General features: G+C 37.2%; 1 protein-coding gene across 1 annotated transcript; it reads left to right on the top strand.

Moving 5' to 3' along the window:
* The first annotated feature begins 33 nt into the window (after window positions 1–33).
* LOC575824 (pre-mRNA-splicing factor 38A) lies at window positions 34–18,283 on the top strand. Its single transcript, XM_030983182.1, is given in 10 exon segments — window positions 34–88; window positions 91–177; window positions 7,894–8,053; window positions 9,045–9,166; window positions 9,903–10,030; window positions 10,557–10,622; window positions 12,588–12,697; window positions 14,948–15,075; window positions 15,957–16,068; window positions 18,253–18,283. Coding segments are annotated over 10 exon segments (978 nt in total). The 5' UTR covers window positions 34–48; the 3' UTR covers window positions 18,278–18,283.
* The last annotated feature ends 8,597 nt before the right edge of the window (window positions 18,284–26,880 follow it).

The raw sequence follows: 26,880 nt of genomic DNA, 5'->3' as shown, positions 1-26,880 counted from the left end.
TCTTTAACGACTGTTCTTCACTCTACACTCATTAAATGCCTTTCCAAGATGGCGAATCGCACGGTCCGAGACGCTCGCAGCATCAAGGGAAGAATCCGCAGTATTTGGTGGAAAAAATCACAAGATCAAGAATTTATGAATCAAGATACTGGAAGGAAGAATGTTTCGCTCTAAGTGGTATGAATTTTAAGCATATGTGATATCTGATTATTTAATTAGGTGATCTGCATGCTGCAGCAGATCACTTGTTTTCGTCCACTCCTCCTACACACTGCACAGTACAGGCACCAGGCCAGGCCCAGCCAATACAGGCCATAGCCAGGGTTCTCCGCCGCCGAAGGCGTCGGGGCTCCAGAGCGGTAGCCTCTAATCGGGCACAGCTACAAGGAGGTCAATGAATATGCATATCAGTGACGTCGTGTCAATTCATGAATATTGATGTTCTTGACTGCGCGCGTACGGTACGATCGTACGTACGTGCGTGCAGAATTGGGGTCATGACTGTACAATGAAGGTAAAACGTGCAACACGGTGGTTCAGCCAAATCAGGGCAAAATCTTACCATTATACAGTTGTATTGTCCGTGATTATGAGGTAGAAGTGTTTGAGTGTTAAGTAAATTTATTTAGTGTGGATTTTGATACATTTTTGATACAGTTTATACAAAAATGGCGATTCTTTTGGTCGTTTTTTAACTCCATAAAACACGTGACCAACTCGGTCGTCGCGGCTTAACCACCTCCCTGTAGATGTGCCCGCCTACCTCTACATGTGCCCGATCCAGATAGGGATCGAGTTGTGTAATAAAATAGTATTCTATATTCAATATCCGAGAGTTAACGGATGTAACATTAAAGCTCCCTTAGGCCATGTAAAATTGATTTCATGTTGATCGTCCCCGCCCGCTTCCTTTTTGGGGGCCGCCTCCTATTTTTTGTTATTTGTTTTATTTTTTTTGATTTTTTTTTTTTTTTTTTTTTTTGATTTTTTTTTTTTTTTTTTTTTTTTTTGAAAGAAAAAAAAACATGAAAAACACTGCTAAAATGGCTCTATTTCTGATTTAAAAAAAAAAAAATTGTCGGCGGCCATCTTGAAAAAAAATAGCCTCGACTGTCGGGGAAAATGTACCGAGCGGCCATTTTGAGCGGCCATTTTGAAATATCAAATATCAAATAACATGGTACACCCTCCTCCTCTTTTTCAAAAAATCCGGACGATCAACATGTAATCAATTTTACATGGCCTTATATATGAGTTTACAACTATCAATTCAACATCTTTGCATTGATTTTCTTTGAGGTATACGTGTTTAACGTTGTCAATACATCACCTCCCTGTAGATGTGCCCGCCTCCCGCTACATGTGCCCGAGATAGGGGATATGTAGTAAGGCATACAACTTAGTGTTGTAGCCTATATTGAATTTCCGACATGTCATGAATATAATAAAGCTTCCTAAGATACAAATGAGTTTCATAAATATCAAATTTATCTTTTTTTCATGGATTTTCTTTGGATTCTACGTGTTTTACGTTGTCAAATAACCACCTCCCTGTAGATGTGCCCGCCTCCCGCTACATGTGCCCGCCTCCCGCTACATGTGCCCGAGATAGGGTATATGTAGTAAGGCATACGTATATTGAATTTCCGTCGTGTCATGGATATAATAAAGCTTCCTAAGATACAATTGAGTTTCACAAATTATCAATTTATCTTCTTTTCATGGATTTTCTTTGGATTCTACTTTTTTTACGTTGTCAAATAACCACCTCCCTGTAGATGTGCCCGCCTCCCGCTACATGTGCCCGATATAGGGGGAGTGTAGAAAATAGGCATACAACTACTGTTGTAAATTGAATTTCCGACATGAATGTAAAGGATGTCATTTCACCATTATCTGTAAACAACCGTTATTGAATTAGAAATAAACCACGTTTGAATTTTATTTCCCCAAAGCCCCCCCCCCCCCCCCCCCCCCCCCCCCGATCTACACCTTGTTGGAATTGCAACTGATATCAGTTACCTTTCTTCATTCTCTTTTTTTCTTCTTTTTCTTTCTCTCCTCTTTCCCTTTCCCTTCCCTTCCTTCCCTCTCTCTCTTTTAGATTTGCTGGGGGTGGGGGCAAGGTCATTTTGACCCCCACCCGCTCCACACATTGTTGGCGGGATTAACCGCAACTGATCTCCCCTTCTTTTCTCCCTTTTCTTTTCTTCTTCCTCTTTTTTGTTCCCTTTTAGCTCTCCTCTTTTCCTTTTCATTCCTTTTCTCTTTTTTTTAGCAGGGACGGGGGGGGGGGGGTGGGGGGCAAGGGCCTGACCCCCCCCTATCCACAACTTGTTGGCGGGAAAATTGCAACTGATATCCCCCTTCTTTTCTTTTCTTCTTCCTCTTTTTTCCTTCCCTTTATCTCCTCTTTTCCTTTTTTCTTTCCCTTTCCTTCCTTCTCTTTTATTTTTTGATTGGGGGGGGGGAACAGCCTGGAAGGCAAGTCCCCACCCCCCGATCTCCTTCTTCCCTCTTTTCTTTTCTTCTTCCTCTTGTTTTTTCCCTTTCTCTCTTTCCCTTTCCCTTCTTTTCCTTCTTGCTCTCTCCTTTTTTCTCTTTTTTTTTGGCTGGGGGGCTCGGCCCTCCCTTGATCCGCGCTTGGTAACACCTACCTTTTAACTTTGATTAACAGTGTAGAGGCCTGTATTTAAAATCAGTATCCTTTAATATGATTGTTGATTATTACTCAGTATACTTTTGAGTAATTTATTTGTTTGATAATGATTCATTTGACGGACTACTTTCTTTGGGTATGTTAATGTTTTCTGTAAGGTAATTTGTTTGTGTAAATATAATATAACAGTGTTTCAAGAACGAAACAGTGCATACGAGCAGGGGCGTCTCCAAAGAGGGGAGTGTGGGGGTGCGACAACCCCCCCCCCCCCCCCCCCCCACCTGTCAGGATATTGTCGGTAAAATTGCGCTGCCGTCGGGAAAAAAGAGATAAGGGGGAGGGGAAGAAAGAGAGGGAAAGAAAAGAAAAGAAAATAGGAAAAGGAAAAGAAAGGAAAGAAAGGAAAGAAAGGAAAAGAAAGGAAAAAAAGGGAAAAGAAAGGAGAGAGAAAAAGAGGGAGGAGAGGAAAGAAAGGAAAAGAAAGAAAAGAAAAAAAGGAAAAAGGAAGAAGAAAACAAAAAGAGAAAAAGGAAACAAGTGGAGGTAAGAGCCTGATAAAGGAGGGGTGGGAGTAAACGAGAGAAGGGGTTGTTGGGTGGAGTTGTCTCGTCGAGGGAGCAAGAAAGACACGCGGGGTTGGGCCGGAACACGAGCCTACTTACTGTCCGGAGAGGGGTGAGAGGTAGGGGGGGGGCACTTCGGAATTGTGATTTGTTTGAGACTTTGGGGGATAGGGGGCTTGAACACTTTCGGACCTTGACGGTTTTCGCGTCATGTATCGTACAAAGAGATAATGCAATCCAAATATGAATCAAACATTTATTGTCTTTTTTGTTGGGGTGAGGGTGATGGTGATGGGTAAGGAGGTCTGATAAGGTCTTTTTAGTGCAACACAATTAAAGTAAAAAATGCCGTGAGAAATTTGTCTTCGTTTTTATTTTGGGGTGGGATATCTAGCCCTCGTAGCAACAAGGGGGCCTGATATAATGATAAACACAGAACAAACACATGAAAAATACGGAATGTAAACATAAATTTGAATGCAGGTTCAATAAAAAATAATCATTGATTAATTCATTCGAGACATGGTAAATTCAAAGCAAACACAGAAAATAAATGTAATAGTTATTCGAGTCGATATATACATGCTTAAAGGTTCACACACGAAATATAGATAATCAATTAATTTCAATAACCAAACCATAATTAAAAGAAAGAAAATACAACAAAGGGAACACATAGAACGAAAATTAAGGCTGATGTAAGTTGTCATGAAACAAGATAGATAATATTATAGAACAAACACATCATAATATACATATCACCTGTCAATTCATCATACACATTGAGAACAGGAATATATTGTTGTGTTTTTTGTTTTGTTTTTGTGAAAAAGCATTATATATTGTCATCCTATGCTCACTGTCTCCCACGAGTTTGAAATAGTGTCTTATTGTCGGGGTCATCTCGTAGGAGAGGTTGGTAATCATAAAGCATATTGTCTTACTGTCACGTTCTAAATCTGTCTTTTTTTTCGGTCGAGGTGGTTTCCTTGTAAAATATATCGTCTTGTCACCAAAGATTAGCCAATCAGTTGAGGGGGGGGGGGGATATTTCACACAAGGGGGACAAATTACGATAGGATTACGTGTGTGTTATGTTTCCCTTTTTTGTCACCACTGGAGCGGGGGAAATATATTAGCTAGATTATGGTGATGTTTTTATATAATTATCAAAGCTTAAAGAAAATAAAGGCCTACTTTTAAAAAGACATAAAATAGGGGACACTACCGTTTGCTTAATGCCTTACGATCGCAAAATCATATCTTATTTGACTTAAAATCTTGAAAGGCCTTACATTATTATGAGGAGGAAAAAAAATCGTGCAATATTGTATATTTACGAAAAGTTTGAATATCATCTAACTCCGTACAACCAGGGGCGTCCCCAAATGGGGTGTGGGGGTGCGACACCCCCGCCTGTCAGGATATTGTCCGGAAAAGGAGGAAGAAAGAGAAAAAGAGGAAGGATAGGAAAGAAAGGAAAAGAAAGAAAAAGAAGAAGAGAAAAAGAGGAAGGATAGAAAGAAAGGAAAAGAAAGAAAAGGAAGAAAAGCATGATGATAGCAGATTTAGACAAACTAGTGAAGAATATTAAAATTATCAGGTAAACTTCAAAACTTTTGACTAAAAACTGAAGGGACTGGTTGTTGGGAGAAGGAGCGAGGCTGAGGGACGTCCTACCAGTTGCGGGGTTAAGCGAGGAAGGATAGGAAAGAAAGGAAAAGAAAGAAAAGGAAGAAAAGGAGCAAAAGAAGAAGAAAAAAGAGAAAAAGAAAACAAAAGAAACAGGGGATGAAAGAGAGAGAGAGAGAGAGAGGGGGGGGTGAGTAAGAAAGAGGGGGTATGTTTGGTGGAGTCGCCACGTCGAGGGAGCAAGAAAGATACGCATAGATATAATATATATAATATAATATAATGTCTGGCTACACCATTATCTCGGGCACATGTAGCGGGAGGCGGGCACATCTACAGGGAGGTGATTGTTAGACAACGTAAAACACGTAGAATCCAAAGAAAATCCATGAAAAGAAGATAAATTGATATTTGTGAAACTCATATATAAGGGAGCTTTAATGTTACATCCGTGAACTCTCGGATATTGAATATAGAATACTATTTTATTAAACTAACTCGATCCCTATCTTGATCGGGCACATGTAGAGGTAGGCGGGCACATCTACAGGGAGGTGGTTTAGCCGACGACCGAGTTGGTCACTTGTTTTTTGGAGTTAAAAAACGACCAAAAGAATCGCCAATTTTGTATAAACTGTATCAAAAATGTATCAAAATCCACACTAAATAAATTTACTTAACACTCAAACACTTCTACCTCATAATCACGGACAATACAACTGTATAATGGTAAGATTTTGCCCTGATTTGGCTGAACCACTGTGTTGCACGTATTACCTTCATTGTACAGTCATGACCCCAATTCTGCACGTAGTACGTACGATCGTACGCGCGCAGTCAAGAACATCAATATTCATGAATTGACACGACGTCACTGATATGCATATTCATTGACCTCCTTGTAGATGTGCCCGATTAGAGGCTACCCTCCAGAGCCTGACTGTACGCTACATGTACAGTAGGGGCGCTGGTCCGAGAATAAGGATCGTCTTTATAAACGAAGATCGTCTTTGTAAACGCGGATCAATGCGTCCTCAAAAACAAGTATCGTCTGCAAAAAACCAGATGTTCAATATTTTTGATTGGCACATTGGCGATGCAAAAAACGGATTCCGGATCCGGGATGATTTTCTTGATGCTTGATAATTAAACCGACAAACAATCCTCGGTAGATCTCTACTCTAGACCCTAATAACTATACAAAAGCTTGTTTATTTCTCCATTTGACATTTTGTTTTCTCGATCCTTCGAGCCATTTGTTCATGCGCGAGACATTAGAGTAAAGGAGCCCGTAATCGGCCAGCTCCCGTTTTCGGCCGATTGGTTGGATACAAGGTAAAATCACTCTAAAATACATCGCATAATAGCGTAACACATATCCCACACATAACATACCATGCCAGTGTCACTGAAGAACCACATTTGCAATGAAAAATATATCCTAAAATATCACATTTTAGCGAAGTAATCGCCGGTCCTGCTACCCGAATCTGAAAAATCAAGTATCTTACGCATGTCTGTAAGAAATATGGGTACCATAAAATGAGCTTTATTTCAAGTATTTTTCAGATTTAGAGCCCGATTTTGTGTTAGTCGCAAGCTCAAAAGTATCTCATCGCATGTATTAAATCAATGCAGCCGCACACCGCGACGCACACATGATATCTCTGTCTAATTCAGATTCCAACTTCCGATCACCGCTGTGCCTGTCTTCGGCCAGGCGAGCACCAGGGAGCTCAGGCGTGGGATACCTGCTCCGCCCGCTTGTGCTGTACATCAGCGCGGAAACGCACGGCGCGCGCGAGCGCTTCCTATTGACTTTGTACATGCGGCCGTAAACTGAAACGCTCGGCCGATAACCGGCTCCAAAACAGTGAAAATTGAAATGAATATTGTCATGGCAATTCGTGATTTTTTTCTGGGATTCTTTTTTTGTTTAAATAATAATAATATTTGCTTCATGATTTGAACAAGAAATGATAATAAATAGGAAGTAAAGAGTCCTAAAAATAGGATTTTGTCTTAAGTGGCCGAAAACGGGCTCCTTTACTCTACCTAACTTTCAACACGCAAGGATCGGAGGAACATTTGCGGACGTCGTATCAAATTTGTTGCAAATGCGCAGGATTATACTTAAAAGAAACATTAAAAATCACACATGAATTTTCAGAAAATCGTATTTGTATTAGATCTACTGTCATTTATTTATATCCCAGACTCTTGGCAAGTTGGCAGATTTGTCAGGAAAAAATGTCAGATTTTACGCGTTGTCACCATGGTTTGGACTGCCTTCCTAATTAGCTGATCCCAAAAATGGGGGGAAGGGTATTTTCAAACTGTTATTGCTTGTGATCCCTTGGGGCTAGCAAAAAAATAAGTGCATAGATATTTTCCTTACGTCTAGCCCTACATAAGCCTGGGGCTCACTTCAGGAAAGTGGCAAAGATCAGAGCTACGATGGAAACTATTTTAAATCGCTGTTTTGATCAAGATATTTTTAGAATTCCGGGGGTGAGTCCCTTTGGGTAATATGGAAAAAAAACCTGCTCTTTCATATGACACCTCATTTATTGAGTTTCACCTTCAGGATCACGAGCGATAAAGGTTTGAATTTCAATTGACCAATTTTGCATGATCGCGTAATGTACGTAGACTGCATAGGGATGCATGCAATCCAATCACACACTCGTTAAGAATTGCAGCTTCTGAGGTATCGGTTGCATGCATATTAAGACCTATTTTAAATGCCCGAAACCCAGGAGCCTGGCTATCAAAAATAAATATTCTGGTATGAATTTAATTGATACAAATGACATCTCCTTACCTTGAAAGTTATAGATATACATTTCTTTATAATAGGTTGCCTTGGGAGTTTGTTTATAAGTTTAGAATGTGTTTTTGTGTACACAGTAGAAATTTTATTACCGTACCTGTTTAATGAACTTCTGGGACGTTTACTCAAAACAGGCCTAGGTAGGTCCCACGCCCGACACATTTTTGCAGAGGTAACTGACAAACAATATTCTCTTTCATTTCCAGCTGAACTACTAGTGGACAAAGCAATGGAGTTGCGTTTTATAGGAGGTACCTATGGAGGTAATATCAAGCCGTCTCCATTCCTGTGTCTGCTTCTGAAAATGCTACAGATTCAGCCAGAGAAGGACATTGTTATCGAGTTCATCAAAAATGAGGACTTCAAGTAAGTACAGAGGGAAGAGTCGCAGACCTATTCCACTTCTAATGAGAATAATTGTCTCGGGCTTTCAAGCATTCCTACTGTTCAGTGCCCATGTGCCACGTTTACAGCAAATTATAAAGGAGATAACAGTGAAAAAATAGTTCATCAATAAAACCCTGTAACTGATCATCGAATTGGGGGACGATCGTTGATGATTTAGACCCCAACATTTTTTTGAAATTTTGCCTATACGACCATTCCAATTCAGCTTCACTTTAAAAAAATATAGTGACCATTTAATTAATTAATTTATAATAACAATAAACGAGCCGACCGGTCGTGCGTATTATAATCAACTTGAAAAAGCAAACAAACAGCAAACATCGGCTTTGGCTGGAATAAAACATATAAGGTGCTTTTTTTTTTTTTTTCAACGGCTGGTTCAAATATTTGAAATTGTTATATTTATGGATATTTCAGCCGTCTCTGAACCAATTTTGATCAAATAATTATGTCATTTAAATTATATGTCCTTTCAAATTTGACACTCACTTTTTCATTATTTCACCCAAAAATATATTCTGTGTAGCGTTCTCTGCAACAAAACTCAACTATCCCTTTAATAGATTATGATTTAGAACATCTGATCGTGCCATTGCGTCCTGAAAAAGAGTACCAAATGGGCCAATCAAATTAGTAATGTTACGGTCACAAAGGTTCGTACGAACGATAATTTCGTACAAATATCCCTGTTTTTCCATTGTCTTCCCGAATTTTCCATCGTCTAAAAATCGTTCGTACGGCGTTCGTAGCAGTTCGTAATGGCATTTGTGACCAAGGCTTAAGCTGCTGCTGAGATGAAGTAGAACATCCCTTTTCTATCTAAATAATAGACACAATACAATTTATACAAGTTTGCCTACCCATGCAATTCTCATACACTAGTACACTGGGTTGTTACATTTCACCCCCTGAATATCTCTCTATTATTTTGTATATGTATCCTACCTAGGTATGTGCGTTGCCTTGGGGCACTGTATATCAGACTGGTGGGAGAAGGTCTTGATGTTTATAAGTACCTAGAACCTCTGTACAATGACTACAGAAAGATCAGGAGACAGGATAAGATTGGTGGTAAGTGGAAAAATTAAAACTGATCTTGATTTTCGTTGATTTCACTATATTTTAATAGTTACTACCAGTAGCTCAAATGCGCCTGTGTAGGTTAACAAACTAGAGAATACTTGATGAAAATATCATTTACTAAAAAGTATACGACACATAAACGCCCGCGAGAAACCACTCGTTATAGTGCTCATCATGATCATGGACATTAAGTTGACCTGTTCCTTACCCGGGCTACCTGGTCGGGTGCGCAAGTGTCAAATGTATTCATTATGTCCTATTTAGATTGTATATTTTTTCCTGATTTTGTTTCTTTTGAAAGTGCCAAATAAATAATATTAATAATAATAATAACTCGCTCCTTTTCTTGTTTTTCTTTCCACATTTCTCACCTGTGTTATGTTTTCTACCTAATTTTTGTCATCTGATACAATCAACCTCACGTAAGTCGACCTTGACGGACCGAGTGACGTGCCTTGGCTTAGGCAATCTTTGACTTGTGCGTAATTACCGTAAATCTCGGTGTATAAGACGCACCCTATTTTAGGACCAAGATTTTTAATTTTTAATTTTTAAAAACTTGATTTGAATTTTTTTTTTTTTTTTTTCTTGTTTGAAATCTACTCTTATATAATATACACTTGTATAAAGAAAAAAATTAAAAAGAATATAAACTATTTTTTATGTAAAATGTGGAATAAATAAGCTTCAAACTTCAAACTTCAAACATTATTCTACTCCATAGGATATTTCTTATCCCATGTTGATGAGTTTATCGACGAGCTTCTGAATGAAGAGAGAGTCTGTGACATCATTCTCCCTCGTGTGCAGAAGAGACATATTCTGGAGGAGACTGAGCAGCTTGAACTACGCGTAAGTATTGACTAGGGTTTCAGTGTTCTGACATCATGATGCTTATAAACAGGCCTGCTGGAGGCTGTTATATGTACGAGGTATAACACCATGAGAACTTCATTTACAATGGGTGGTATTCCGATTGCTCGTACTAAGTTAGCCTGGCTTAACTTAGTCCACACTTTTATGGAGTGCCTGTTACCAACTCATTTACCCTGTACAGATTATTTTAATCTTGCAATGAAAAGTGTCCACAAAAATTAATTTTGCAATGAAATGGGAAGAAAAAGATAATATGAGTATGTACTGAATTTCAACAAAGTCTTTGGTAGATTATCTTTGTCATGAATATTGAAGGAGATGATGAAACCTACATGTAGCATTCCATAGAAGTGTGAACTAAAATTCCTGTTTAGTCTGGACTTAGTCCCTGCTTAACTTATGCGAATACCACCCATAATATCTTTAATATATTCTGTGTAGGAAGCGTAACCATGTTTTTTGATTGACATTCATTGACCCTTGACCCTCTTTGTGATACTAGGTTAGCCCTCTGGAGGAGGATCTGGACGACATGGAAGACTCCAGTGACGATGACATCGATATACCAGTAAGTTATCTTACATTCCTCATCTTACTTCTATTTGATTTCACCTAAAGCCTCGGTCACGAATGCCATAACGAACTGCTACGAATGCCGTACGAACGATTTTCAGACAATGGAAATTCCGAAAGACAATGGAAAAACAGGGAGATTCGTATGAAATTATCGTTTGTATGAGCCTTTGTGACCGTAGCATAAGATCCATTAGCAATTATTAATGCGAAAGCAAGTCATACTTTTTCATGATGTAAATTATGAACGGCAAAGCCCTGTTTTGCTGCAAAAAATGAGAGATCATTGAGGTTTGAACAGGTGATATCAAAAGTAGGCAGCTGCTGGCTTTTGATTAAGGGGTATGCCGAAGGGTGAGAAGGTCCACATGTATTGCCAAACCATTGGCTGTCCTCTTTCAGATTTATTTGCCACGTTACTCTAAGAGTAGCAGAAAGATACAAAATTTTGCAGCTCTATTTATGGTAAAAATTATTATGTCAATTTTAGTGCTTGAATTCATAAATTTATCCTACTGATTTAGTTCCCATAAATTATATGTACCGGTACATCTTTTTCAAAAGAAAAAGAATGATTTTAATCAAATTTGTACATTCTATGAATCCAGAAACTTAAAGTAGATATTCATTGTTTTTAAAAACTAACTTTATTTCATTATTGCAAAGTTGAAACTTTGATTCGACAAGGTTATCAAAATTCAATGCTTGGAAACATTCGAAGTAATGAATATTATAAATTGTAAAACGCTTAAATACAGCCCCGGCATAGCACCTGAAGAGCTCTCCGAACGCTGCTGAGATGTGTGACATCACAGTATGGACACGATTTGCACAAGCAGACGATGTCCCATGACATCTCACACATTTTCAGTGCCTGTGTTTTCATCCTCTCTTGAGTTCTTTCTCTTACTTCACTACCGTCAGGCTAAATGTATAATCTATTGCCTCACTCTAAACCCCGCGCATGGTTTTATTTTGATAACAAATGCAGCGATACAAAAATAAAGGAATCTGTCGCTTGTAAACAAAATAAGACGCCATTGAATATTCAGCTGCACACACCGCGGTATGTTCGGCGTTTCAAGAGGGAACAAATGCCGTCCTTAATATAATTCCGGGGGTTTTTTCAATTTAAAAGTCTGGTTTCTTTGATTGTTAATTAACCCCTATTCTGTGTATTTACAAGCAAAATATTTTAGTTATCGGAATCGGGTCATATCTCCTTTTGAATGGTTTGACATGCCATTACATTTATATACACTGAACTCATTATAATTTGACAAATAATAGCTTCGCAATTATGTTCATTCTTTATGGGATGTCGTCTGCTTGGGCAGTAGTGGTCCATATAGTGACGTCATTAAAAAATCCTTATTTTTCCGGCGAATCTCTCGTATATCCCAGCTGCTATGGAGGTGGTTGTATTTGTATTTTTATAATTCACCCGATATGTAGTTGACCTAAAACTTGTACGATTGCCATCTGTAAGCTTACCAGTTTATAGTGATACATTAGTTGACATATTTGTGATTTTCTTTGAATTTCACCTTTAACAACATTAGACTTTCATGAATTATAAACAAAAGTGATTTTCATGGTGAAGCAAAGATTTGTCTTGTCAGTTGTGATACAGTCGTTTTGTAGCATTAACCTTGTTTTATTAATCTGAACCACTCACAAATTTGAGAAAACATTCCAATAAAAAATTGCAATTTCTTTTTAGTTTTACAATGGAAATTCACTTTGCTCAAATTTAACATAAAACTTAACATAACATAATATACTTATATTCCATATACATATCATGCACAAGGAAATTTCAGGATTTACATTCATATCATGATAGATGTTAATCACGTAAATAATAATTTTTACTAATCCAAACATCTTACTTGTTTTAAATTTGACTTGAAACTTGTTGCAATGTCTGTATTGTTTGCACTGTGATTCTTATAAACAGGAGATCAAAAAGTCACCTGAACGTCACCGGGGTAGCTATCACGATCACGACAGACCAAGGAGAAGTCCTTCACCAAGGCATCGTCGAAGTCGTAGTCGATCACCTAAAAGGTAAGATAGAAAATATTCTTTGATTTAAAGCCACACTGTCCTACTTGAAGCTACTTGCTCCCTCTATATAGAAAACAATGCCTAATCGGTGACCATTGGTCCCCAATGATCCTCTTTTTCTTATGTTAATTGAGAGCTGAGTTGATGAGATAACCACCCGTCCAGTAACCTTGCAGTGTGGTCTAATCCCTCCTATAAACTAGTAAAGATAAGCTTTAAAGCTTGCTTTTGTAAGCTTTCCGTGTGTGTGTGGTTGTTTAATTCAATTAAATGAAATATGACAAGGAATGGGTGAGAATGAAGATTGCAAGAAAAATATAGATAAAACATTCCCAAAATTCATGAATGTGAAACACGACTCAAGAAAAGATCACACTGCTTTGCCTTTGCATCGGTATGTCGCACATACATCAGAGCCAAGTGCTTGGAAGTTTGGAAATTTCCTACAGCCATTGCTTCTTTGACAACGACCATACCATGAATGAGGAGACAACTCCGTCTGGCTTGTTGGTTCTTGTCCTGAGATGGGCTGCCGTCTGTAACAATACCAGACTCATCACATAACATGTGAACTACTTGACTTTAGTTGGATGTAGTGATCCATCAGGTCACATCAGTCACTTTCTTGTGGTTGTAAATTCCTGGTTACCTCCCTACTTCCTGAAGGTCTATGTCTTCTCTCCCTGATCTAGCAATCAAAAGAAGCTCATGCAAGAGCTGTCCCTTCCCCAGTCCTGATGGAACATAGACCCCATTCTCCTTCACATTTTCCATAGCAATATTCATGATTTTTTAATTTTTTTAAAAATCTTGTTTTTGGCTCAAAGTTGTTATACAAATTATTCTCAAACCTATTTAATGTGATACAGAACTGCCAACCAGTACGATGTAATCATATTTAGTACGATTTTTAGAAGTATATACGAAAGTACGATTTTCCTGTGTGTGTTTGTGTGTGCCATTTTCAATGACAAAATGCCCATTCTGTCCTGTAAAGTATCGTACGAGCATCTCACATTGGCAATTTGGGGATGTTCATAGGTTCATTGAACACACCAGTCATGACGAAATCATGCATTTTCAATAGATGATCCATAACAAAAATTCTTTTTGTTTGTAGGGACTGTAAGAGGCATTGATCCGTGTTTTACAAACAAAATACAACTTTTGTCAGTAAATACAACTTTTGGGACTAAAGAATACAGTTTTTGAACTTCTGAGGTTGGCAGGTCTAGTGATATCATCTTGTAGGAAATTTAATTACCTTTTGTATGACACCTCACACACACATGGCAAAATAAGGTTCTGTTAAAAAGTAATCTCTGAAATCATTCAATAGTTATAAATGGTGGCCATTTTGAAAATTATGCAGGGAGTTGCCCTGAACATGTTGATACCACACTACCTTTTTTGACACCTCATTTCTCAAAATCTCAAAATAGAGGTTTGCACGCTGTGGGATTTGGAAATGCATCCATATTATCATTTTATGGACAGGCCAAATTTCCACAATTACGTATCCTTCAAGAAGTAACGTCACAGATTTTTTGGACAATGTATCGCACTGCACTCCTGACTTTCCCAATGTCTTCTTATTTCTTTGTTTATAATATGGGTATAATGCATTATTATCAAATTCTTTCAACAGGCATGGATGTACATTTTTCAATGTTCAGTGTTGATTTTGTTGGGTTCTTTGTTTGTCATCACCAGAACTAAAATACTTCTGATGGGAAAGGGTTGGCTATTGCATTCCCCAATCAAATATAATTTGTAGTATGACTTTATGCAAATTTGATGTTTGTGTAACTTTGATTGTTTCTTTTTATAAACATGTATGTATTTATCAATGTTTTGCATTTGAAAATGATTTTTGTATTACTGAATCAATTATTGTTTTGTTTTTTTCTCATAAAATAATACTTCATAATAATTACTTTTAAAGGGGGGCCTACACCTTACAAGCTCTGCTTTTTAGTCGGCCCTACTTCCCTTTCAATGTCATGTTTATTTTTTTTAATGTATTGTATTGTGCAAATTGATGTATATGTTTACGAATATGTGAATATGTTAAAATGTACCATCATTGTAAATATGAACAATTGAAAGAGGAAAAATAAATGAATTGAATTGAATTGAATTGACAATTGAAAGAAACCAAACATGATGTCATTGATTTTCATTATGATATCATCGATTTTCATTATGATGTCATTGATTTTCATTATGATGTCATTGATTTTCATTCAGGAGAAGTCGTTCTCCCAAGAGGAGAAGCCCATCCCCCAGGAGAGACAGAGAGAGAAGGAGAAGCAGGAGCCCAAGGAGAGAGAGGGAGAGGAGGAGCAGATCAAGGGAAAGAAGACACAGATCACCAGGTAATGAGCTCTCTCTAGAATGTAATAAATAGTTTTCCTCTTGGTCTTGGAGGCCTTCAGGGGGTGTTTCATAAAGCTGTTTGTAAAGTAATGCATGACTTTACAAATGACTTGAATATGAAGTGCCAGATAGGATGCCCAAAGTTTTTCCTGATGTTTTAACAAAGTGTGACTATATTTCCAATAACCTCAATTAAATTATGGCAAAAAATATACTTTGCATTAAAAAATTGTTTGTTATGATGAGAATGTTAATCTAAATCTGCACAGTTCAACTTTAGTTGATGCAGTTAATAATGATTGAGCATCCCATTTGGCTTCTCATATTTAAGTCATTCGTAAAGTCATCCGTAACTTTACGAACAGCTTTATGAAACACCCCCCAGAGCAGCATCATAAAAAAAAAATAGATGCATGTTGGTTTAATTTAGTGTACATCCTGTCGAGCGGTCCTAGAAACTTATTTACATGTTTCACTGTGAGACAGAATGTCAGATAAATATCCATCGATGCATTACAATAAAATTCAGTAGAAAGATGATCATGCATTATTTCATTTATGGTTTTTTTCTCATTGTTTCTGTACATAAGATGTAATGTAACTTTCAATAGGTATCTTCTAACATTTGTATATTTGTTAAACTATCCTTACGTTATTTGTTTTGACCATGTTAGCTATCTCTTTATTATGTTATTTACTATGTTAAGTTAGTCATTTTAGTAGTTATAAGATTTGTATATTTCTCTGTGTTGATTCCTTTTATGTGAATAAATTTCTCGTCATTATGCTTGTACAGGGCATAGAGAAACTAATGTTTATTATTCGCTTTATAAATATTGTATGATTATTATTATTATTATATTTCCTTATTTTGCGTTAGTTCGTAACTATCATCGTGATGAGAGACGTGATGAGAGACGTGACGATAGGCGTGATGAGAGGAGCGATGATAGGTACCATCATAGACATCGGTCAACATCACCAGATGATAGGTAGGTCTTCTCCCTACTCACCCACACGCTGGCCGGTCACTGCTGGTGTGCTGTTCTCTCTCTAGGCGCGTATTCATCATCTCGAGATTGCCAAATAGCCTGCTATTTCTGATTTGGGAAATAATCCTGAAGTTACAAATCTCGTCTTCATCAGCTCAAGATTTGACCTCGAAAATTGAAGCTCGACCTTGAGAAATTAGCTCGAGATATTTTGCTCAGCCTTCGCGCATAGTGCAAGGCTTCGGTCTGGTGAAGACGCACCGGACAAATAGCGGGATATTTTGCAAACTATCCCAAGATATCTTGGGATGACAATCCCGGACAAATATCTCGCTAATTGCAACTTCGGGCTGATGAAGACGAATATTAGCTGGATAGTTTGCGATCGGGATAGTTTAATTAGCGGGATATTTGGCAATCTTGAGCTAGTGAAGACAGGCCTTCTGTAGCCCAACTTGTTACATCTGGGGGGGTGTTTCACAAAGATTTTAAAGAGAAGGTTGAGTTCTGGGAAGAGGTGAAAAATAATTTGTGAGCGTTATCATTCTTATTATGCAAGTGTGGAAGAACATCAGATAAGACATGTTCCCTGAAAAGCATGGCTCTTCAAATGCCTTTATATTCTAAATATGTCATGTAACTCGTAAAACTTTGGGGGTAGGTTTTTTACGCCACGTGTTCGTGTAGTCCCATATACATCTTTCTGTGTACAGTGTTTGTAACTTTACCAAGACTTGGCCAAATTTCTTATCATTTTGATGATTCCAGAACCTTGCAATACATACAAATTCTTATATGCTAGATGATCAACCTTTTCTGGTCGATTTCACACCGTTTCTTTCACAATGCAATCGCATGACCAGAACTCAACTTCATCTTTAAGTTGAACTTATTTTAAAGTTGGATTTAAGAATTATGGAAAGCCGCAAGCATCTATGAAAATATTTTGTAAAAGTTCTTTTAAAAGGCATAAACTGTTGATTCAAATCTTTCATATTTTCTATTATATCCCTCATGTATAGTTGTTTACATTGCGATTGTACAGAGCACGAAAAAGGTATAGATAAATACTATCTACCTGAGATAGGTCTTTTTCTCGGCTCGGGAAGATAGTAGCCCTGAGATCACCTCGGCGATGATAGTTTGCACCATTACCCTCGTAGTTGATTAATATTTGCTTATTATCAAGGAAATTTCATGTTCTTGATGTGGAATTAATAAAAAGTCTAAAATACTTCAATTTTTGCTTTTCGATTATATTTTATTTTAAGGCTACAAATGGCAGTCCATAATGTTAAAGTCCAACTAAGAGTTAAGTTTGACTTAGGATCTTTGTCCCCAGGTGTCACATCTTCTGTGTTCACCTATACTGACTGGGCTTTCTAAGAGCAAGGTTTGACTAAAGGGGGGGGGGGGTAAATTTGAGTGATATTACTCAGCCATGAAATGCACAACTGATTCAAAATTTTGCAGAGATATTGACTCGCATATAGATAGTACCCCTGGAAATGTTTTTTTCAAGAAAAATCACTTTTATATTTAGGAAAAGCATTATTTTATACACAAATTTTGGCCTGACATTTGACTACTAAATGACTTGTAGAGGATTATCTGATTGCTGCAAACTTAGTTTAGTGGTTGCGCAGCAGTCGTGGATTTTGAATGGGAAGGGGGGGGGGGGTCAAAAAGTCAGAATAGGGTTAAATCTGGTGGTATATTTTTCCCTTCTGACCCAATGTGAAACCTGTTGTCCTGTCTTCTGTGTAGGATAACGGCAAGGCTAATGTCATACTTCCTTTAGTTCTACATGTTGCATGTGCTCATGTTTCCATTTTAGGCCCAGATGTTACTTCTGTTGTCATGTCTTCCTTGTAAATTGACATGTTATGCCTGGTGTTATGTTTTGCTTCTTAATTTATTACTTCTGAGCCTAGTCTTATAAAGTTAGCAGTCCCCTATCTATCATGTACATAGATTGATACCTAAGAAAGGTGGCAGAAGAAATAATTATTTTTTCCCCTTACAATCTCCTCTCTATATCTGTAAGGTAATTTTCATGTGGTTTGTAGGGTGTCTTCTCCCCACCCCCCCCCCCCCCCTCCCCGATAATTTGTGGTCTATGCTTTGTCCTGCTTCTCAGATGATTCATTACCTCCTTCTTTCTCATTTTGTTTTCTTTTCCAGGCATAGGAGATCCTACAGGAAATGATTATATCCCACCCAAAACAGATCTTCACTACACCAGCAATGTGTTTGTATATATGACCTGCTACACCATTGAAAGGACTCAACTCACCAGCTGTGTGCTTTGTAAAGTGTGGTTCCAGTGAATATCTTGAATTGAATCGTGAAGCGCTCATGTTACAGGAAGAACATCAGACTGAAAATGATCTGGTCTTCTGATCATTCATACTACATGTACATGTATATGATCATCCACTTCTATAATGTCTGTTGATCTGCATTTCACTTTGTATAATTAATTTTATTGTTAAAGACAAAGTTGAGTTCTGGTCATGCGATTGCGATGTGAAAGAAAGGTGTGCAGTGGATCAGAAAAAGTTGATCATGTGGCATGTAAGTATTGGTGTGTATTTCAAAGTTCTGGAGTCATCAAAATCATAATATATTTGGCCCAGTCTTGGTAAAGTAACAAGCACTGTACACAGAAAGATGTATATGGGACTACACAAACAGTGTCGGGGGCTACTAACTTTGATTTCCTCATCTTTCTAAGCTCATTACTCAGCCAGTATACATTTTCTACCAAAAGTGTTTGGCAAATGACATTTATTTGTAATCTTGAACATTGAGTGTAAGTTTCATTTGATTCTGTGAGAATTCATTATCTTTTTTTACCAGGACTCAAGTTTATCTTTAATGGGTTAAACAGCAGCTGTAAGATTGTATCTTCTGTTTGGAGCCAAAAGATCGCTAAGTTCATCCAAGTTAGTGTCCTTCCAGCTCCAAACAGACACACATGACAATCGAAACACAGTAGACTTTCACTTTTTGTATCTCAAGAAAAATTGTCTTAATTTAGAAGCTTGTGTCCCAAGTACATTGCATGCTATGTTAAGTCGTTGTGAGATTATACCCAAAACTTAAAGTGCTACCTTTAAAAGCTATCTAATCGATTTCAACATATGTTTGACAAAATTGTCTGAATAGAATAAATGAGAATAGCATCTGTTTAAAGCCCAAGTTAAAAAACCCTTTTAGCTGTCATAAGATGACAAGTAAGTTTTTTAAGTATTTGTTACATACTCCCTTTTTACCATGGATCGTGATTCAATGTGTGTTTACATAACAAGCCTTGCTGAAGCGAGAGGAAGGAGACATTTTGGTGGAATAATAAATGTCAGATATCCAAACATCGTTTGGGCTGATTTTATGATGCGAGAACGATTTGATCTTCATTCATGTAAACAATGTCCTTTCAAAATGAGGTATGTGGTGTGAAAACCTTTACAGTGGATTATGGAAGCGCATGCAAACATTGGTTTAAAGATAAAGTTGAGTTCTGGTCATGCGATTGTATTGTGAAAGAAACGTTGTAGAATCGATCAGAAAAGGTTGATCATCTAGCATATAAGTATCGGTGTGTATTGCAAGGTTCTGGAATCATCAAAATGATTAAAAAATTGGCCAAGTCTAGGCAAAGTTACAAACACTGTACACAGAAAAATGTATATGGGACTACGCGCCATGCGTGACACATGCGTTTTATCTCTCGGGTCTAAATAGAATAATTTACCAAATATATCAATTAGTAGGCGGTTTCCCGGCAAAATTGTTTCCATCATGTATTAGTCAAAACATATTCTTTCACATGATTGGTAATAAGAGCTTCCATTTCATTTTTTTGAAATTGGGGCGTTTCCAAAACTGGTCTTTACCTTTAAAGATAATGTTTATTTTGATTGAATTGAGTCATTTGAAACACTTATTTTTTCAAGCTGTTATGACTTGACTTCAATCCCCAATGAGTTTTTTTCCTTTTTAATGAAAATATATGAACCAAGTCATGGAGTGTGAAGACTGGATCTTTTCTTCATTTTTCATGTGAGAAGATGGCTTGTTTTAGAGGGAGGGGGTATGTGTGGTCTACATTATCTAGATTCTAGTGTACCTTGTTTGAGTGAGAAGATAATTCAAGTATAATTCAGCCTGGAAAAAAAAGAAAAAATTGAACCTGAGATTGAGGATGAAACCATCTTATAGAAAGTAAATCTGTTGCATGTCCAAGTATTAAAAATATAATCATATTATTGCTGAAACGTGGCAAGATCAAATAAACAATAACAAAAAAGTAAAGCATGGTAGTTGGTGCTCAGTGTAGGCTTGATGCCAGCCAGATTTATTGAGTCCTGGCCAAGAATAACTATTGTGATCATACGCACCTGCTCCTAAATTATTGATTTAGGGATTTATACTGCATTTGAAAATATTACGTTACAATGTGTCCTTCATCAGTATGTGTTTAGACTGTCTGAAAAGTTATGGATGTGGTATAATTGAAAATAGAACAAACGTCATACATTACTGAAGGTGTGGCTCAGTTTGTTAGCACAGTGATAGAATGCTCATGTTCAGTTAAATCCTTTTTCAACCTTCATTGATATCATTTTTTTTGTCTCATGAATGACAATTGAAGGGGGCTATTGTGAACAAAAAACATGTAGTATGTCTCATGAACATTCATCAGATTTATGTCAACAATAGTCATGCGTCTATATTTTATCAATGTGGTAAGTTTCTTTTGAAGCTATAAGTTGAGCTTAGGGTAGCAATTCTATCCCTTCCCTACCTCGCCCACACGGTTTGTTCTTTAAAATAAAGAGTACCGTAAATGATAACACTTTAACTTAATGAATGATATGTTGTAGCTGTCTCAAAAGTTAAAACGATTATCAGTTTCTATTATTCCACATCCTGTTTGCATCCTCGTACATGAAAGCATGCCAAACTTTCATTTAATTCATTACAGCACATGCTTCACTTTCATGACAGACATCATCTACTTTTTCAATGAAATAAAGTAGCACTTAAAGGTAAAGACCAGTTCTGGTCATGTGATTGCATTGTGAAAGAAACGTTGTGGAATGGATCAGAGAAGGTTGATCATCTAGCATATATAAGTATTGGTGTGTATAGCAAGGTTCTGGAATCATCAAAATGATAAGAAATTTGGCCCAGTCTTGGTAAAGTTACAAGCACTGTACACCGTAAGAAGTATATGGGACTACGCGACACGTGCGCTATATCTATCCGGTCCAGATAGATATATCAATTTACCAAATATATCAATTAGTAGGTGGTTTCCCGGCAAAATTTGTATCATCACGTATTGGTCAAAACATATTCTTTCACATGATTGGTAATAAGAGCTTCCAATTTTTTGAAAGGGGGGTGTTTCCAAAACTGGTCTATACCTTTAACAGAATACCTTTTTCTGGCTCTTGGCAAACAGAATCTCATGTCAGCAAATCTCGAATTCCCTTATCCAGCATATGACAGGCCAACAAACAATTATTTTCATTTGGTTAAACATTGAATTTTTATTATATGTTTCTGAGAAATGTTTTGACAAGTGAAATTGGCAAGTTTTTGTTTTAAATACCAAATAATAATATTAATAACATGTCTTGTTTACCCAGGGTGACCTCATCAGTATAAAAGGGATTGGGTAACTTTGTCTCAGATCCTTTAAAAAAATCCTTGATTTCGCTCATGCTGCAATCATAATTATAAACCTTTAGGGCATACATGAATCCCATGACATTTACAAGCCGATCGCCTGTCTGATTATCAAGATATTTTTGATTGGAAATCGAAATCAAATTTTGCGTTTTCCCAACGGTTTTCATAACACTACAGTCTATTGGGGAAATTGAGTATGGTAAAACCGGTCACTCAAAGATTTTTACTTTTTTGAGGAACTTCATGATCATTTTGAAGCGCAATTTTTTTAGGCTTCAATATTACACCGTTTCACAAACACTGATAACACGTCGGGCCGTGCATCTCAGATTTAACATTGTTAAACAATGCCTTTAATACTGTTCTCCCTGAGGGCCCTGCAATCATATTAAAAATAAAAGGTGCTCAAGCATTCAAGGAATTTCTTCCTACCTGGTACTGGGTACAGGAAGGATAACCAATACAACATTTATGAAGCAACTTATAATTATACGGGAAGCGACCGACTAAAGATAGCTGCTGGTCTCCAGACACTAATGTTTGAGAGAAGTACTTTATAAATGTTATGTGAATAAATTGTACAGTTTTCATGACATCTTTAGCTTGTGTTTGGTGTTATTCATGTTACTTGTCTGCTTATGTTTGTAATACTTATGTTTGCCACCAGTTCCCTGAGTCAGTGCCGTTAATAACTTGCAAGAGCTACCGGTACTTACCTACCTTTGCAAGCAGCATTCATAAAAGTGGAGGCGGTCATTGTCGCTTCCCGACAGACAGCTTCTACTGCTACTTCTACTGAGAGAGATGATGTACAGTATTTGGAAAGTGGTATTAGTTGCATTGGTAGTGAGGTTTTTCTGCTAATGCCAATTATGATGATGATACTGAGGATGATGATTACGATGATGCTAATGATAATGACGATGATGCTATTGATGAGGATGACGATGTTGCTAATGATGATGCTGGTAATGATGGTGATGATGATGATGATGATGATGATGGTGATGATGATGGTGATGATGAAGATGATGGTGATAATGATGATGATGAAGATGATGGTGATGATGATGATGATGATGATGCTTGTGATAATTGTGATCGTGATGTTGAGGAAGAGGATTGTGATAATGGCGATAGAAAAGCTGATGCTGAAATGATAGTGCTTAGATGTTTATGTTGATGTCTATGATGATGTTAATGCTGATGGTAGTGTTGATGATAAGGGTCTTTTTCCCTATCTCTCTCTTTCCCCCTTTCCATCTTTCTGACTCTCCCTCACTCCCCTATTCCTCCCCCCTCCCCCCCCCCCCTCTCTCTCTCTCTCTCTCTCTCTCTCTCTCCCTCCCTCTCTCTCTCTCTCTCTCTCTCCCTCTCCCTCTCCCTCACTCCCTTCCGAAATGCCAATTACGTGTTTTTCTTCAAAACGTAGCTTCCATTTTAATTTAAATACAAATATGAATACTTGTATATATAAATTTATTTATCTTTGAACATTGCTAACTTTTCTTTCTGCCAATGCAATCGAATTCAGTAATTTCTGTTTATCATTTACATGTACATGTATCTAATTTATTTAGAAAAGTATGATCTGTATCTGATTGATTGGCTAATTCATTTTTTTGAGAATCAAGGATTACAACAATAAATAAGTTACTGCTAGAATCAATTTTCTAAGTATTATTTTAAATTAGTTTAGAGGACACAACCAGCCCACACCCCGTTTAATAAAAGCCCATTCAAGCATACCTAAAGTTTACAAATATTGCACCCCTTCATTGTTTTCTTGTGTTCCAGTTAAAATTCTAGACCCAAAGATGCGTGGAATGTGTAAAAACATGTTGTTTTTGGCGGTGGTGGACTGGTGGTGGTGGTAGTGTTGTTGTTGTTGCGGCTGTCGTCGTTGTTGCTGTTGGCATTGTTAACATCGTTGTTGTCGATATTGTGCTCCATACCCTATTTCAGAATCGGTATGTTCGCTCTTGAATTTATCTGGTTACTGGTCCATTTAAAAGTCACTCGATGTGGGAAGCGATTTCCTTGTCCTCTGTATAAACGTTGAGTTTATTCCCGATCGAAAGGATTGTATAAAAAAAATCCAGAAGCAAATAAATCTGCATCTTCCGGATTTCATGGTGTAATGGATATATCCACTGGTTTGACTTCGTTTCCGTCATCTGTGATCCCTGTTGTCTGTTATGGTGTTGTCTTCCAACATGAGGAAGCTAGGTATTCGTGGGGGCGTTCGGGTGTGGGGTTGGGGAAGTTACTTAAGTTTATATCCGGAGTCTTGATCCGGGGAGGAAAGCGAAGGGGTGGGTGGGCCAGTGCCCCTTTTAATAGATTGAGGAAAACAAAACTTGTGTCGCATTTATTTCGTCATGTATAGAATTTGTAATTATTTTCTTGTTAATAATGATAATAGCTGATATAGCGCTTTTCAGGACCGAAGACACTCTCAAAAGGCTTTACAGATATATATATATTATTACCCCGGTCATCGGATTCAGGCTTACCCGCACACAATGTATTCTCCACTCCCTGTGGAGCATTCCAGCCAGGCATCATTTTAAAAGCGCACACTTGCTAATCTAAGCACATTATCTTTCGCATTCTACCGGGTACCCATTTAACACATGGGTGAAGAGTGGCAACTGTATACCAATGTCTTGCCAAAGGACATTAGTGCCGCGGTGCATGGACTTGAACCGCGGACCCTGTGATCCACAGTTCCGGTGACATATCCACTCGTCCACATGAAAAATATAAATGAGTTAAGGCAAATAAAAAAATTATATACATAATAATTATGAACGATTATCTTTTCAGTCTCCTACGGATCAATTGAATACACACAAAACTGTGACTGTAATGGGATTTCTCATGAGCATAACTAGCTTACAATATTCATGAATACAAAGGCGAACAAATGAGGAACAAATCAAATTCGTGTCCTCTTCTCGAATTAAAACATAGAATTCGACCGATAATCTATTCCGCATTATTTTTCTTTCACATCATTATGAAACTTCATCCCAATGTGCAGGTGTAAGGGTGATTTCATCTCCGTAGGGACTAGTTGTTCAAAGGGCGTATTATAAACACGCGCCTTAGGTCGTCAGTGTTTAATTAATAATAATAATAATAATAATAATAATAATAATAATAATAATAATAATAATAGACTAATAGTCCACTCCAAATTTTATTAAACCGAAACGGAAATTCTTTATGCCCAATTGATCGTGAGCCCGGCAGCCACTGAGCAGCGCCAGATCGACGTTGCTCTATCCCTTATTGTTGAACGCCAAACAAGGTGTGTATATTAATTAGGCATGATACGTGGCAATTAATGCGTGTAATTAATTTAATCAACCGTTCAGGTGATGGCGTTTTATAATGTGATACCCGTTTATATTTCGTTTAATCCAAGTAGAATAGTGAAACGTAAAGGGTTTGTGTTGCTCTTAATTAAAAATATTGACTAAATTGTCGCCTTTTCTGCTTCTGTCATAATTGGGGGGGTTACGTTGGTTAACACTTTTGCAAAAAAATACTGGGGAAAAAACAGGGATGGATGCTACGCGCAACAAATATATTAACTTCTTTAACATTCCGTTTCCATGGCAACGACCATTTTTTTTTTACATGACAGTGACTTCAAATGACTCCAATGTTTATTAAAATGAAACGGTCAGCTAATTAAGGTTAAAAGATGATTACCATTTGTTTAATGTTGTTGAAACAAGTATAGTATTTTCTAGATGTCCAATAAATATATCGGTTGTATAACACCATAGAGATATGCATAACAACAAACAAATTACATTTAAAAAAGAAACAATGTACATTGTACTTCAACTTCGGATACTGATCACAGAACAGTAACATTCTTATCATCTTTATGACGTTATTGATTGATAAATGATTTTTGTTCTTTTTTCGATTAATATTTGTTGTTCTTTTAATCTTACACGGTCGGTAGGGAGCAAACTTTAGATAATGTTTACAACGTCTTTTAACATAATGGAATTACAGAGACCACAATATGGGGAGCTAAGGGAGTTCAAGTAGTGAGTACTCCCCCCCCCCCCACACACACACACACACACGCAAACATAAACATACTATTTAATCAAACGGGCTCATGCCCATCAGCTATAAGACCAGAATAGTTGGGGACTCCGCGGGCACTCCGTTTACCTCGGGTACTTATTTATTTATTTATTTTTTATTTATTTCTAATATTTTGACAGGGTAGCCCATTCACCAACAAGTAGTGGTCTTCCATGGGGCCCTGAATGAACATATTTACATCGTTTATAACATTTATACAGAACAGTTACAAAAATAATACTCGTTTGCAAAATAAATATAATCATTAACCTAGTAAACAGTAATGTCAATAGGAAAATATTAATTAAGTCGCAATTATGTGAATAAGTTATGTAAATATTACAGAACATGCACGTAGTGTATGTACGGCTGAGCCATTCACAAATTACAACTTTGTTTAAACAATCTCTTAAATGAATTGACAGAGGAAGCCGTTCTCAATGAATTATCTAGCTTATTCCATTCAAATATGGAAGAAACAATTGGGCTACACTTATAACAATCAGTGTGAAATCTAGGCACACGTAAACATCCACTGTCTATTTGCCTTGTATGATGCTCATGTACATCATTAGGATTGATTAAGCCTACCTGAAGGTAAGAAGGTGCTAAGTTATGAACGCATTTATATATCATCATAACGCGACTTAACTCAAACCGCTTGTCTAGTGTCATCCATTTAAGACTTGTGAACAAATCAGCCGACGGTGTGTCATATGTCTTGTTCAATATTATTCTTGCGGCCCTCTTTTGAATTTTGGGGGTACCCCAATTATCAAGTATTTCCTCAGTTCTATAAAGTGTAGAAACCAAGTTGAATAAAAGAGAAAGAGAAACAGCAACAACAACAACAGCAACAACAACGAAAACAAGAAGAAAAAGAACAACAACAACAACAACAATAACAACGACAAGATCAAGAACGAGAACAAGATGGGGGGATGATACAATAAACAAAGGAATGGCAAACAAAAGACCAATAAATATAATATT

The sequence above is a fragment of the Strongylocentrotus purpuratus genome, unplaced genomic scaffold, assembly GCF_000002235.5.
Source record: "Strongylocentrotus purpuratus isolate Spur 01 unplaced genomic scaffold, Spur_5.0 spur5_contig_828, whole genome shotgun sequence".
Lineage (NCBI taxonomy): Eukaryota > Metazoa > Echinodermata > Echinoidea > Camarodonta > Strongylocentrotidae > Strongylocentrotus > Strongylocentrotus purpuratus.
This window is presented reverse-complemented; position numbering and strand designations above follow the sequence as displayed.